The sequence below is a fragment of the Ascaphus truei genome, chromosome 4, assembly GCF_040206685.1.
Source record: "Ascaphus truei isolate aAscTru1 chromosome 4, aAscTru1.hap1, whole genome shotgun sequence".
Taxonomy (NCBI): Eukaryota; Metazoa; Chordata; class Amphibia; order Anura; family Ascaphidae; genus Ascaphus; species Ascaphus truei.
Window position 1 is genome coordinate 412956245 of NC_134486.1, and position 16510 is coordinate 412972754.

General features: G+C 51.0%; 1 protein-coding gene across 7 annotated transcripts in view; it reads right to left on the reverse strand.

The window, feature by feature from the left end:
- Positions 1 to 16510, reverse strand: part of ZFAND3 (zinc finger AN1-type containing 3) — a 275619-nt gene that overhangs the window by 21022 nt on the left and 238087 nt on the right. For 6 of the 7 annotated variants that reach the window (XM_075598780.1, XM_075598776.1, XM_075598779.1 and 3 more), the window contains one exon: positions 15030 to 15197. The exons of the other annotated variant lie outside the window; for it this stretch is intronic. In XM_075598780.1, coding sequence (XP_075454895.1) covers positions 15030 to 15197 — 168 coding nt within the window. The remainder of the gene's footprint in view (positions 1 to 15029; positions 15198 to 16510) is intronic. 7 annotated transcript variants of the gene reach the window in all.

Below are 16510 nucleotides of genomic sequence, written 5' to 3' on the forward strand. Positions count from 1 at the left end.
AAACGAGCGACGGAGAGGCTTGGCCGTGACGTCGCCAGGCTGAACAAATGAGGTTCGCCCCCTCATTAGTTCAACGGCTCACGTGACGCGGCCGTCGCGCGAAAATTCAATTAGATTGGTCTCCACAGAATCCTGCCGCGCCGTCGCGCCCAGTATGGCCGGACCAGTGTACCGAGGCCTTAGAGCAGCAGTTCCCAATACTTGTTTTATTTTATATAGCTGCAGAGACCCCCGCTGAGGGGTGTGTGCGGGGCGTATGTGGGGAGGACCTGTCGCTTTAAGTGTATGCCAAATGGTTGGTGCCATATGGAAATAAAACACCAATACATAGTATGCAAAACGCTAACCGGCCCACTGGCTGCTTATTCACCACAACGGATCCCGGAGCTCTTACCGTGAAGCCACGATTTCCGGGTCAGAGGGCTGCACTTTCAGAACATTGTTCATATAGATTAAAAAAAATAGGATTATCTTGTGAACCAAGCCAAATAACTTTTATAGAAGTGCAGCTCTTGTATACATAGTAGCTCATTCTTAGTCTATCCTCATCACTTAATCTTCCTTTGCATATTTCTATAGTACTGTAGGTCTCAAACCCAAAAGTGAAGCATCTGAGTGTCTATACTGCAATACTGTATGTGCAAGAGCAGCGCCTGCTTCACCTCTCTCTCTCACAGCACTCATTAACACGGAGTAACCAGGGCAGTGATGGTAACATGGAACAGAAAGTCTAAGAGAGGAACCCATCCTATATATCAAGGGAGCTCAACTCCAGTCCTCAAGCCCCCACAACAGGTCAGGTTTTCAGGATATCCCTGCTTCAGCACAAGTGGCTCAATCAGTCCCTGCTTTTAGCACAGGTGGCTCAATCAGAGGCTCAGTCTTCGAGCCACCTGTGCTATTCTGAAAACCTGACCTGTTTGGGGGCTTGAGGAGCGGAGTTGAGCACCGCTGCTATATATGATAATATATGATAAACAGTGCAGTTTCACTTTGCGAGAGGCAAGAGTCTATGTATCAAGGCAAATGTGGCACACCCCCCCCCCCCCCATCACTGCACGTATTAAAGAAAACAAACGGATTGCTTTCAATGGGTTTCTTTTTTATTTCAAGCAAATGTTTTGTCCCGTCCTTGCCTCGCTATATGTACCACTGTTTTGCCTTGTCTGGTAAGTGGGGCTGCACTTTTAACACCTTTGTTGCCAAATGGAGGTAGCAACATGTGCCTTTGACGTCCGGGAGTGAAAGGGTTACGGGCGCGTGGTACTGGGAGACTGTGAATCCCTTGCAGAGCGCTCGCTTGGTGTTTGCTGAAACCTGCACAGTGCCTAAACAATTAGCTATTCCTCTCACCTCTCCCAGGGGGCAGGGTAAGGACGCTCAAAACTCCTCTTACAAATTGCTCTTTTGAAGATCAAAGGGAAGCGGAATTTGTCTGTATGCGCTGCAGATGAGATTGTAATTTAATGAATTTTTTCCCTCCACCCCCCCCCCGCCGAGGGCTCGCTGTGTTCCCGTGGCGGGCTCCAGGGCTGAGATTCGTGGACGACGGAGCGCACAAATAAAGGGGGTGTAGAGGAAAAAGGGGGGAGAGACAGGGGCTGGGTGACTTCTTCCCTCCTGAGCGTCTGCTTTGGCTTTAATTGGTAGCTCATTAAAAAGTAATGGAAATGACATCCTCTGTTCTTCCTGCTCCAGGCACAGAACGCTACAAAGGGGCCAAACACAATTCACAACACGTTCCATTAATATAGCAAAGCCTCTTCAGCATTATTTATGAGATGTGATTTCTTGTCGCCGCTTAATAACCTCTTACAGAAGAGTGAAAGTATTTCTAAAGCAACAGTCCCTCCCGACCTTAATTGGGCAAATACCACAGCACATGTTGCCTTATTTTGTACCGAAGGCATCATTCCTTATTCAAGGGTGCTCAACTCCAGTCCCCAAGGGCCATCAACAGGACAGGTTTTAAGGATATCCCAGCTTCAGCACAGGTGGCTCAATTAGAGGCACAGACAAAGACTGAGCCTCTGATTGAGCCACCTGTGCTGAAGCTGGGATATCCTTAAAACCTGTCCTGTTGGGGGGGTCTTGAGGACTGGCGTTGAGAACCCCTGTCTTATATCATTACTCACACTTTCTTTTTTTTCTCTCTTCTATTACACCAAAATGAATTTTAGCGTCACTCCCTTCACCGCTCATTCACCCAACAACCCGTTTCCGGGGAGAGAACTGGGTTTCTATTGCTGGCGGAATAGGGAGATTAAAATGGCCTCCAGCAATCAGCAGTGTCATTGGATGTGTCCTGTAGTCTCGCTAGTATTTCCCACAGCTGGCAAAGCACAGGGACCATTTTGCGGTATTAGGTGGCGTGGTGTGCGGGTCATTTCCCTTTTTGTGGTAGGATTCCCCTCGGCTGCCAACATAGAGAAGAGTGGCGTCGGCAAGTCAAGATAGCAGCACTAAGGCCTCGGTCCCGCTGCGCTCGTTGGCGCGGGCGGCAATGTAGCAAGTTCCCCACCAGCAGGGGAATCCTCGCGAGCCGGTCCCGGTCCCCACTGGCGGCACAGCTGACTACACGCTGTCGCGCGTCAGCCGCTAGAGACACCAGAGAATGGTGATCCCTAGCTTTGACGCGTGACGTGTGTGGCTGTGAGCCAATGGGGAGGAGGAGAGGCTTCGGGGAGCGGGGAGGAGTGTGGAGTGAAAGCAGGTGAGTGCCTGCCTCTGTCTGTGTGTGTGTGTGTATGTATGTGTGTGTGTGTGTGTGTGTGTGTGTGTGTGTGTATGAGTGCCTGCCTGTGTGTGCGCGCGTGTGTGTGTATGAGTGCGTGAGTGCCTGCCTGTGTGTGTGTGTGTGTGTGTGTGTATGTATGTATGAGTGCCTGCGTGTGTGTGTGTTTAATACTTACCGAAGCTCCAGCTCCAGCCCGAGTCCGTGGAGGGAGGGGGGGGAGAGTAGCGGGTACCTTCGCTCAAGCCACGCCCCCCGTCCCTGTCAAACCGCCCACCACCCGCCCACCTCCCGCTCCGGCTCCCGCTCCCTACAGACCGCATATCGCGGTCTGTGTATCTCAGCGCACCGCCTGTCAGCAGTGTGGGTGCGCTGACTCTGGGAGCGGGGCCTTAGCCTTAGAAACACACAATCCAAGTAAGCTCTAACCCCTGAGAGTCTCCCTAAATGACAATACTGACATTGAGGTATTTAACTATATATTATGTCACATTGGATGTAGCATTGGGTATTTTTGTCTTTTGTTGTACACATTTGGCCACCCTCCGTAGCGCTCCTTTTGAGATATGCCCGGGACATACGTGAAAACGAGAGGTAACTCTCAATGTGTTACTTCCTGGTAAATTTTCCTGTATGCTCATCTGCATGTCTTAGGCAGGTCTGCAATCCCGCCTTTCCCCATTATCACCCAGCACACAGCACTTACACTGCAGCAAGGGATCCTGGGAAATAACATGCAAATGGGCACACAGTGCTCCGCTCCCCCCCCACCCTCGCTTCCTCGATCCCCACGTGGGACGGAGGGCGGGGAAGCGCCAACCCTGCACCCCCCGCGTGCGCCTCCTGTCCCATGCAGCAGCCGCGGGGGATGCAGCAGCCACCTGCCAGCCTCGCACCCCGCCCCCAGAGCTTCCCGCGCGCCAACCCAGCAGCAGCAGCCGCGGAGGATGCTGCAGCCGCCCAGCTGCCTACCTCCCGTGCGCCCCCGAGCCCACCTCCCGTGCGCTTCCCGAGCTCACCTCCCGTGTGCCCCCCAAGCCCACCTCTCGCGCCCTCCCCCCCACCTCCTGCTGCCCCGGGCAGCTGCCAAGGGGACATCGGGGGCAGGAGGGGGAAGCAGCAAGGAAGCAGGAAGCAGCACCCACCCGGTCAGGGTAAGTCACCCACTCAACTGTCGCTGTCACCCACCCCCAAGTCACTGTCACCCACCCCCAAGTCACTGTCACCCACCAACCAGTCACTGTCACCCACCCCAGTCACTGTCACCCACCCCCCAGTCACTGTCACCCACCAACCAGTCACTGTCACCCACCAACCAGTCACTGTCACCCACCAACCAGTCACTGTCACCCACCCCCCAGTCACAGTCACTAACCCACCCACGCACTCTCCCACCCACGCACTCTCCCACCCACGCACTCTCCCACCCACGCACTCTCCCACCCACGCACTCTCCCACCCACGCACTCTCCCACCCACGCACTCTCCCACCCACGCACTCTCCCACCCACGCACTCTCCCACCCACGCACTCTCCCACCCACGCACTCTCCCACCCACGCACTCTCCCACCCACGCACTCTCCCACCCACGCACTCTCCCACCCACGCACTCTCCCACCCACGCACTCTCCCACCCACGCACTCTCCCACCCACGCACTCTCCCACCCACGCACTCTCCCACCCACGCACTCTCCCACCCACGCACTCTCCCACCCACGCACTCTCCCACCCACGCACTCTCCCACCCACGCACTCTCCCACCCACGCACTCTCCCACCCACGCACTCTCCCACCCACGCACTCTCCCACCCACGCAGTCACTCAGTGAGTCACCCACCCACGCAGTCACCCAACCACCCACCCGCGCAGTCACCCACTATCTCACCCACGCAGTCGCTCACTCTCTCACCCACCCAGTCGCTCACTCTCTCACCCACCCAGTCGCTCACTCTCTCACCCACCCAGTCGCTCACTCTCTCACCCACCCAGTCGCTCACTCTCTCACCCACCCAGTCGCTCACTCTCTCACCCACCCAGTCGCTCACTCTCTCACCCACCCAGTCGCTCACTCTCTCACCCACCCAGTCGCTCACTCTCTCACCCACCCAGTCGCTCACTCTCTCACCCACCCAGTCGCTCACTCTCTCACCCACCCAGTCGCTCACTCTCTCACCCACCCAGTCGCTCACTCTCTCACCCACCCAGTCGCTCACTCTCACCCACCCAGTCGCTCACTCACCCACCCAGTCGCTCACTCTCGGACCCACCCAGTCGCTCACTCTCGGACCCACCCAGTCGCTCACTCTCGGACCCACCCAGTCGCTCACTCTCGGACCCACCCAGTCGCTCACTCTCACCCACCCAGTCGCTCACTCTCACCCACCCACCCAGTTGCTCACTCTCTCACCCACCCAGTCGCTCACTCTCGCACCCACCCACCCGGTCGCTCACTCTCGCACCCACCCGGTCGCTCACTCTCACCCACCCAGTCGCTCACTCTCTCACCCACCCAGTCACTCACTCTCTCACCCACCCAGTCACTCACTCTCACCCACCCAGTCGCTCACTCTCACCCACCCAGTCGCTCACTCTCTCACCCACCCAGTCACTCACTCTCACCCACCCAGTCGCTCACTCTCACCCACCCAGTCGCTCACTCTCGGACCCACCCAGTCGCTCACTCTCGGACCCACCCAGTCGCTCACTCTCGGACCCACCCAGTCGCTCACTCTCGGACCCACCCAGTCGCTCACTCTCGGACCCACCCAGTCGCTCACTCTCACCCACCCAGTCGCTCACTCTCACCCACCCACCCAGTTGCTCACTCTCTCACCCACCCAGTCGCTCACTCTCGCACCCACCCACCCGCTCACTCTCGCACCCACCCACCCGGTCGCTCACCCTCTCACCCACCCAGTCGCTCACTCTCGCACCCACCCTGTCGCTCACTCTCGCACCCACCCAGTCGCTCACTCTCGCACCCACCCAGTCGCTCACTCTCGCACCCACCCAGTCGCTCACTCTCGCACCCACCCAGTCGCTCACTCTCGCACCCACCCACCCGGTCGCTCACTCTCGCACCCACCCGGTCGCTCACTCTCGCACCCACCCACCCAGTCGCTCACTCTCGCACCCACCCGGTCGCTCACTCTCGCACCCACCCACCCGGTCGCTCACCCTCTCACCCACCCAGTCGCTCACTCTCTCACCCACCCAGTCGCTCACCCTCTCACCCACCCAGTCGCTCACCCTCTCACCCACCCAGTCGCTCACTCTCTCACCCACCCTGTCGCTCACTCTCGCACCCACCCAGTCGCTCACTCTCGCACCCACCCAGTCTCTCACTCTATCACCCACCCAGTCGCTCACTCTCGCACCCACCCACCCGGTCGCTCACTCTCGCACCCACCCGGTCGCTCACTCTCGCACCCACCCACCCAGTCGCTCACTCTCGCACCCACCCGGTCGCTCACTCTCGCACCCACCCACCCGGTCGCTCACCCTCTCACCCACCCAGTCGCTCACTCTCTCACCCACCCTGTCGCTCACTCTCGCACCCACCCAGTCGCTCACTCTCGCACCCACCCAGTCGCTCACTCTCGCACCCACCCAGTCTCTCACTCTCGCACCCACCCAGTCGCTCACTCTCGCACCCACCCAGTCGCTCACTCTCGCACCCACTCACCCACCCAGAAAGGCAGTCACCTGTGTTTTGTTGAAAATATAAAAATAAACAGGTTGCATTGTAATGTTTTTTTCTGTATCAATAAGAAAACAGTTAAGTAAAAGTTGCGAGCTAAAAAATATATAATATATTTCGTGGTAGGTGCGCTATGGGTTCGGGGGGGGGGGGGGCGCTATGGGTTTGGGGAGGGCTGCTGCTTTCATTTGTCCCGGGCCCCATGATTTCTGTTGCCGGCCCTGACAGCTGCTATTGGATCCGTGTGCTATTGGATCACAGCTGCTATTGGATCCGTGTGCTATTGGATCACAGCTGTTATTGGATCCGTGTGCTATTGTATCACAGCTGCTATTGGATCCGTGTGTTATTGGATCACAGCTGCTATTGGATCCGTGTGCTATTGGATCACAGCACTATTGGATCACGGATGTTGCAACGTTTTGGTATGTTTTTGTTAAGTGTGCAGTCATGTCAGTTTGTATGCTATTTATTTCCACATATCTAAAGTATTTGTACATTAATAAAGCTCCAAATGCATTTCAAACACTTGTTCATTCATTTAATTTTCCACGTGTGAAGTGAGGGAGCCAAGTATAACATTCTCTTACCTGCCATGCATGTGTAGTATAGAGACTTGTACTCTGTACAGTATATAATGAGTTATACTTACAGATCAGGAGTCAATATAACCCCATGAGAAACTAACTACCTATCCTGTGTGAAAAGGTTTATTCCACGACTGTGTGGGGAAATGGACAGATATTGTTAAAGGTTTGGCGCACTCAACACAAAGAATTTGCACTCAATTTCTAGCATTTGGGCAAGTAACATTCTCCAGTACTTTACATTTTTGGTACATCAGTTAAGATGGTTTAAATAGCGCTTTCCACTGTAGGCGCCCAAGCCGAAGCCCAGAAAGCACAATGACAAAAACCATGGAATATACACTAGACACTTCTGGTTAGGAGAGAGTGACTAATCAGGATGTAAAATAGGAGGATGCAGTGATTTGGGCTTCGCCATAAAACATTAGTCAGGATGATGACTATATTTAAGAGACTTTATAAAAGTTAAAACTGAATTTACATCCCCCATTAAAGTCCAAATAAAATTGAAACCTGCTGGAGGATTTGACAGTGACATAGTGTGATTAGGAAAATGACAAAGTAAAGGTAATATATGACTGAAGAATATATTTTGGATCACGTCAGTGGGACTTAACCTGCGAAGTGCTGCACACGAAGCTGCACACGATGCTGCACACGATGCTGCACACGGTGCTGCACACGATGCTGCACACGGTGCTGCACACGATGCTGCACACGATGCTGCACACGATGCTGCACACGATGCTGCACACGATGCTGCACACGATGCTGCACACGATGCTGCACACGATGCTGCACACGATGCTGCACACGATGCTGCACACGATGCTGCACACGATGCTGCACACGATGCTGCACACGATGCTGCACACGATGCTGCACACAATGCTGCACACAATGCTGCACACAATGCTGCACACAATGCTGCACACAATGCTGCAGCCCAGTCCTCTGCATCATCCCAGATGTTCAGTCTTCGATCACTCTAAAATCCCGGTGTGTTCCTGATGGTCTCAATCCTCGGTCACATTACTGGTGCAAATGAATGTATCCGCTACGCCAGTCATGTCCTGCGTGATTACCTCATGTCTTTTGCTGATATAACAAAGCTTAAGATAAAGAGAATAACAACCACGTTTGCCTTGGAGACAGATTTAACTCCCTAGTTTTTCATACGGTAAGTAATGCTAAAAATAAACAATAGACGGCCATATTTACTTGGCCGTCTCCTGCCATAATGTACCTTCTGGAGCGGTTAGGTACCTTACAGCCTCTCCAAGGCAATGCCAAAGTCTTCCACAGCCAAAAGGTGCCCAATGCCAGGCGAATGCTCAGATAAAATGAGCCAATATGTCTAATCCATTTAACCCCTTGACCTCTTTAGTAGGAAAATCAGTTTGAGAACTGGTGCCAGCTCAGAAAGCCACTTTCTCTTACCCTTCAAGCATTACAAGTTAGAAGGTAAATCTCTTCACACATTCATGGTGCTGTACTCTTTTGCTTTGTAACGCTCTGGTTATATTTGGAAGTGCTCTATACAAGTAATACCATGCCACAGTCTATGGTTTCTGCAACCAATCTGAGGCTGTTTTATACATCGTCCACTAGAGGGCAATGAAAGGGAAATAACACCACCCTAAAATGGAAAAACTATGGTATTTCCGTAATTATCATTGGGGTTCACAAACCTTTTCTCGGCGCGCACACACACACACACACACACACACACACACACACACACACACACACACACACACACACACACACACACACACACACACACACACACACACACACACACACAGTGCCGAGAAAAGATTTGTGAACCTCAATGATAATTACGGAAATACCATAGTTTTTCCATGATAAACTTCTTGAATCAAAACCAGTATTTTCTTAAATATCAAGTACAGTTTATATTAACCAGTTCCATGCCTTTTGAAACAAAATGATGCATGCATTAGACAAACCATTAGTAATTAAGATCAGGGTATGTGAAAAAGTAAGCAAACCCCTATTTTTTCCCCAGCTAAATTAAAAGGGGTAATTACAATTGGGTGTTTAAATAATTAAGTCAATCTTCAGGTGTGAATTTGGGAGGCCCCTCCAACAATCCACTGTCAGACAATTGGAGAAAGTTCAAGACCACGGTCACTCTACCCAGCAGCGGTCGTCCTACCAAAATCTCTCCGAGAACAAACCGGCAAATCATCCAGGAAGTTACAAACACTTTCAGAGTAACATCCAAGGATTTTCAGGCCATTCTCGCCTTAGTAAATGTGAAAAAAACTGAACAAGCATTGTGTCCATGGAAGGATAGCCAGGAGGAAACCACTGCTCTCTAAAAAGAACATTGTTGCCCGTCTGAAGTTCGCCAAAGAGCACATAGATGATCCACAAATCTTCTGGAACAATGTCCTCTATGAGAAATGTTTGGCGAAAACCATAACTGCGTACAGAAGAACCTCATCCCAACCGTCAAGCATGGTGGTGGGAGTGTGATGGTATTGGGCTGCTTTGTTGCCTGAGGATCTTAACGACTTATCATTGACACAACCATGAATTCTGCATTGTATCAGAAGATTCTAGAGGAGAATCTCAGGCCATCCGCCTGTGAGCTGAAGCGAAAGTGGGTCATGCAGCCAGACAATGATCCTAAGCGTACAAGCAGATCTACAGAAGAATGGCTGCAGAAGAAAAAGTTCCGCTTTTTAGAATGGCCCAGTCAAAGTCCGGACCTAAACCCTGCAAGGAAGCCCTCAAACGCCACAGAGTTGAAGCAGTTCTGTAAGGAGGAATGGGGCAAAATTCCTCAAAACCGATGTGAGACTGACCAGCAGTTACAGCAAACGCGCAGTTTAAGTTATTGCTGCTCAATGGGGCGCCAGCAGGCACTGAATCTAAAGGGTCCCATACTTTCTCACACATGGATATTGAATGTTGAAACATTTGTGGATAAATAAATGCTGAAAAAGTATCATGTTTTTGTGTCATTTGTTCGATCAAGTTATCTTTACCTATTATTACTGTAGGACTTAGATTAAGATCTAATAACATTTTTGGCTTGAAATACGTGAAAATCCTAAAAAGTTCACAAACGGTTTCTCGCCATAGTGTGTGGTGTGTGTGTGTAGGTGTGTATATATGTTTTTGGATATATATACGCACTAACACATACATACATACCTACACACACACGCCTACATATATACAAATACACACAAAGATATAGTGGCACTCCACTAAAAATGGCGCCCTGCCTGGGTGCAAAACTGCAAAGTACTGGAATTTATTACAAAGCAATCAATGTTTCGGATCATCACCAGAGCCTTGCCGAAACGTTGATTATTTTGTGATATATATATGATATATATATATATATATATATGATATATATATATATATATATATCAACCCCGACATTACCACGGTCATGTGATCTGTTTTAGTATTAATTAGCTCCCTCTGATTGTTTGCACTGGGTGTGGTTTAGGGTATAAATGTCTTTCAGACATTGTTCTCCAGCACTTCCCTGAGGAAGGTTCTTTCGGGACCGAAACGTTGGACTTCTTGTGCTTGTGAATTGCCTAAATACAGTTTTTTTTCATACACAGTGCTTTTCTCTGTTTGCTCCTTTGGGTCAACAATCTTTTTTATTTATGTCTATAGAACCAGCACCGAACCATATTTGTGCTAGTTGAGTGCCAGCTGCGTATAAATATATATATATATATAATATATATATATATATATATACAGTGCTCGACAAACCCGGTCGCCCGCTCGCCAGCTGCGATCGGATATTGGCTCGTGGCCAGTAACCTTTCCCTTGCTCTGCAAAAACAAAATCCCCTGCTCGAAAAAAAAAAAAAAAATCGTAGCTGATTGGCTATGATGCGGGATGGAGTTGCCAGGACTTCAAACCGCTCTTTCTGCACGGGTAAGTAATGGGGGGGGGGGGGGGGGGGGGGGGGGGGGGGTGAGTGCGTGCACGTCTGTTGCTCCTCCTCCTCCTCATATCCTCTTGTGTAATTGTGTCAGCTCCTATCATTTACAATTTACTGATCCGGTCATGGAGGAGTTTGGACAGATGCTTCAGGTGGGGGGAATTTAATGCACTTTAAATATTTATATACTGTATACACTGATACATCCTTCCCCCTCTCTCCGGTGTTCAAACTGCCCGCGCGGGTCGGAACATACTGCAAAAGCCGGGGTGTTTCCCCCCCCCCCCTCCGGTGTTCCCGCTGCCCGCGCGGGTCTGAAGATATTGCAGTTGCCGGTGTTTCTCTCCCCTTGGTGCACGCGCGGGTCGGGAGGAAGTAGCGGGGTGTTTCTCCCCCCCCCCTCTCTCCCCTCCGGCGCACGTCCCTTCCCGTGTGTGTGTGTGTATGGGTATGGGTATGAGATTGAGAGAGAGTGTGTGTGTGTGTATGTATGGGTATGAGATTGAGTGTGTGTGTGTGTGTATGGGAGAGAGAGATTGAGTGTGTGTGTGTATGGGAGAGAGAGAACGTGTGTTTGTGTGTGTGTATGGGAGAGAGAGAACGTGTGTGTGCAGGACACCAGAGGTAACCCCCCCAGTCAGTCACCCCCCCACCCAGTCACCCCACCCCCCTACCCAGTCAGTCACCCCACCCCCCCACCCCCCACCTAGTCAGTCAAAAGTCACCCGGTCAGTCATAGTGTCAGTCATACCACCCCCCACCCAGTCAGTCATCCCAGCCCCCCACCCAGTCACCAAGTCAGTCATCCCAGCTCCCCACCCAATCACCAAGTCAGTCATCCCAGCCCCCCAACCAGTCACCAAGTCAGTCATCCCACCCCCCACCCAGTCAGTCATGAGTCAGTCATCCCCCCCCAGTCAGTTAGTTGCCTCCCCCCGTCTCTCTCCTCTCTCCCCTTCGTCTCTGTCTCTCTCCCCTTCGTCTCTGTCTCTCTCCCCTCCGTCTCTGTCTCTCTCCCCTCCGTCTCTGTCTCTCTCCACCCCCTCTCTGTCTCTCTCCACCCCCTCTCTGTCTCTCTCCACCCCCTCTCTGTCTCTCTCCACCCCCTCTCTGTCTCTCTCCACCCCCTCTCTGTCTCTCTCCACCCCCTCTCTGTCTCTCTCCACCCCCTCTCTGTCTCTCTCCACCCCCTCTCTGTCTCTCTCCACCCCCTCTCTGTCTCTCTCCACCCCCTCTCTGTCTCTCTCCACCCCCTCTCTGTCTCTCTCCACCCCCTCTCTGTCTCTCTCCACCCCCTCTCTGTCTCTCTCCACCCCCTCTCTGTCTCTCTCCACCCCCTCTCTGTCTCTCTCCACCCCCTCTCTGTCTCTCTCCACCCCCTCTCTGTCTCTCTCCACCCCCTCTCTGTCTCTCTCCACCCCCTCTCTGTCTCTCTCCACCCCCCTCTCTGTCTCTCTCCACCCCCTCTCTGTCTCTCTCCACCCCCTCTCTGTCTCTCTCCACCCCCTCTCTGTCTCTCTCCACCCCCTCTCTGTCTCTCTCCACCCCCTCTCTGTCTCTCTCCACCCCCTCTCTGTCTCTCTCCACCCCCTCTCTGTCTCTCTCCACCCCCTCTCTGTCTCTCTCCACCCCCTCTCTGTCTCTCTCCACCCCCTCTCTGTCTCTCTCCACCCCCTCTCTGTCTCTCTCCACCCCCTCTCTGTCTCTCTCCACCCCCTCTCTGTCTCTCTCCACCCCCTCTCTGTCTCTCTCCACCCCCTCTCTGTCTCTCTCCACCCCCTCTCTGTCTCTCTCCACCCCCTCTCTGTTTCTCTCCACCCCCCCTCTGTCTCTCTCCACCCCCTCTCTGTCTCTCTCCACCCCCCCTCTGTCTCTCTCCACCCCCCCTCTGTCTCTCTCCACCCCCCCTCTGTCTCTCTCCACCCCCCCTCTGTCTCTCTCCACCCCCCCTCTGTCTCTCTCCACCCCCTCTCTGTCTCTCTCCACCCCCTCTCTGTCTCTCTCCACCCCCTCTCTGTCTCTCTCCACCCCCTCTCTGTCTCTCTCCACCCCCTCTCTGTCTCTCTCCACCCCCTCTCTGTCTCTCTCCACCCCCTCTCTGTCTCTCTCCACCCCCTCTCTGTCTCTCTCCACCCCCTCTCTGTCTCTCTCCACCCCCTCTCTGTCTCTCTCTCTCTCACTCTCTGCCTCACACTCTCGATCTGTATATCTTATTTACCCTGTATATCTTAACTGCCCTATACTACACTGAAATAACCTATACTGCTTTCTTCCAGATCTGACTCAAGCTTCACACAGGAGACATCGGAATCCCCCCTAACCCAGAAGACAGGTAGGGAACATCTCCCCTCCAATGTATAACATTGTGGGAATGAGGGTACCTGGACATTGGGGGACTGCGGATCAGGTAAGATCCCAGGCGGGATTGCTGCTTTAGATATTGTGAAGCGGGGACGTCCAGACACTGGTTAAGGGGTGCAGGAAACTAGTCATTCACATCTGGCTTTTTTTTCTAGATCCGACATTTATACACACATACACACACACACACACACACACACACACACACACACACACACACGTAACAAGGACTAATTGTAGTATAATGTAATACAATAAATAAACTTATGTCAAAAACGAATGTTCTTACTAGCAATTTATTTTATTTATGTATTTTTTTAAAGCGGGGGCGGGGTTGGGGGCGGGACTAGGGCAGGACTAGGTGGCGAGTAGATTTTTTGGTTCGGCGAGTAGATTTTTGGGTGATTTGTCAAGCACTATATATATATATATATAATTGTTTTTTAAACATAATTAGCAAGTTTCACTGCAAACCAACAATGAAGGCGGGAAGGAGGGACTGCGCTCTCCTGCGCCACGCGGTGAGTGGCTCTTTGCCACCTCCTGCACCCTAACTCGCTTACATGCTGCTCCACTGACCTTTAACCCCTTGCCACGCAACCCACTATTCTGCCCAATAAGAGGCCTGGCCAACCAGTCATGCCGCCCCCGTGCCTTACTGCTAGGAGCTATTCTTTTCCATTTAAACATCCCGTAACTAACGGAATTCAATGAAACTGGAGCTCAGTGACGTACATGAATGTGCTTTATTTGTATCAGATGGCAGGGGATGTCCCAGACACTAACCGTGGGTATTGTGCTACGTGCCTGCGGACTGTGCAAACCTAACACAGTGAGGCTCTCACAGATAGTTATAGGGGACAGTATACTGTACCTTTGTTTTGTGTCTTACAAATGACTGGCAAATCTTAAGGATTCATTCGTACAAACACTTGTCACAAGAACGTTTCATGATCACTTGCATAGTTCATCCAGAGAGTAATCACCTACGGTAATAGGACTTCATGTTCTCCATTTGAAGATTGGCTGAATATGAACGGTGTTGGAGTACTTTTTCAGTACTCTATTTAGTATTGTAGGGAGCAGTTACTTCACTGGGTTTCTATTTACATATTTTTATGCGCATTATTAAAATTGAAGTCATCTTTAAGGGTTTAGCTTAGACTAGAATCAAGGGCGGCCAACTCCAGTACTCAAGAGCTACCAACAGGTCAGGTTTCCAGGATATACCTGCTCCAGCACACGTGGCTCAGTCAGTGACTCAGTCATTGAATGCACATCCTGTGCTGAAGCAGGGATATCCTGAAAACCCTGACTTGTTGGTGGCCCTGGAGGGTTGGAGTTGGCCGCCCTTGATGTAGAGGTACCTGTGCTACTTCGCAGAGATATGTTGGCAAGATGACATGGAAACCAAGGAAAGGGTCGAGTGGATTGAGCACCCATCGAACATGGAACATAAAAGGCCGCAGCCTGCCAATTATTAAACGCTGCGAAGAGAGAACTTACTGTACATTCACTGCCATACATTGCAAGGCTATTGAGTTCCTGAAGACAAGAGGAGGGGATAGGGACTGCTGCACAAAGAGAAATATTGCCGATGTTTCAGATTACCTTGTATAAGGACCCCAGGGGTACTACGGGTTCCTTTTGTACACGGGTTATTCACAGGCTGTACAGGAAAGAGATGAGGCTTACCGCAGCGGCACGATCCCAGCTCCTGCTGTACCAGCTCCAGTTTTATTTGGCAGCGAAAGCAGCGGCGGCGGCTCTTCTGTTTGGATCGGCTGCTGCCATCGAGCCTGTCCCCGCTGTCTAGTAGCCGGGGCCGTTTCATGGGGGAAGCATCGTCCTCTGACTGGGAATCTGGGGCAGAAGGACACTTCATTACTCACAGTAATCCTAACCCGTGTTCAGTTTATCCCACCGGATCATCAACACCCTTCCAGGACCTGCTGGGGACAGGCTGGTTAATGCGAATAACATGACTTTATTCTTCTTCACTGATGGGACAGATAAGAATGAAGAAAGAGTATACAAGTAAAAGGAGAGGACCAATTAGGAATAGAAAAACAGAGGACGTGGCAGTGAGCAGATAACTTTAGATGAGATATTATAATTGCCAGGAAGGGATTGAATTAAGACTTTTGGCAACAATAAAAATCTACAACAAAATAAGGTCATTTAAGCAGTATGTAGAAAATCCTCATACTGGCTTGGGACACTACTCTGGTAAGAAAGTGGAGCACTGCGCTGGGATATGGTGAACAGGAAACCGGCACACCAATGGATAAAAACTCATTTATTAAGTGACTGCGTGAGACACCACAAACAGGACCTTTTAAATTCGTTTTTATCCATTGGTGTGCCGGTTTCCTGTTCACCATATCCCAGCGCGGTGCTCCACTTTCCTCCCTAGAGGTTCCTTTCTGCTGTTGATCTTCTATCAAGTTGGATGCGCGCCTTGACGGAGTTCCTGTGTTTCTATGTGGATGGTTATTCAAGCAAACCTCCATTTCTACAAACAGTGAGTGTACTGTGGAGTTTTCCTGCTGTTTATTGACTGTGTTGCCTATATGCTCTGTGGCCTTATCTGAGTATGGTTGGTTAAAAGGGGGCACTTTACCTTTTGGTGTCTGTGCCTCCCCAGTACCCTATAAATCCCACTTTATGATTTAAGCCGGTTAGGTTGGCGGCCACTTGTTTATGAGTCATAGGCTTTGATTACACTTAAAGTCAATACTCCAGCTCAATATATTGGAGCAGTTACTTAAGGATTAATACTCCCAGGATCAAGATCATTATTGCTCAGTCTACATGGGACTTATTGGATGTTATACTCTATGACTGTGATTTGTTTCTGTTGCACCGAGGATGGACTGCACGTCCTTTTTTCTGCTATACTCTGGTAAGAAGGCACCTATGACTTCCATGTAATACCACGAATAAACCCAACTGTACATCAAACTAATCAGCGCCAATATTGCATTTACTACAAAACCCCTCCATTCCCAAGGTATAACTCAGTAGTGAAATGCTTCATTCTCGGACGAAGTGTATCCCACTTTATGTTTTTGGTATTAAATTAGGTTTTTTATTCAATATTTACACAAAAAAAATGTACCTGGGAAAAAATACATTGAGTTACCCTTCATCTTTAAGTATGTCCTGGGTACAGA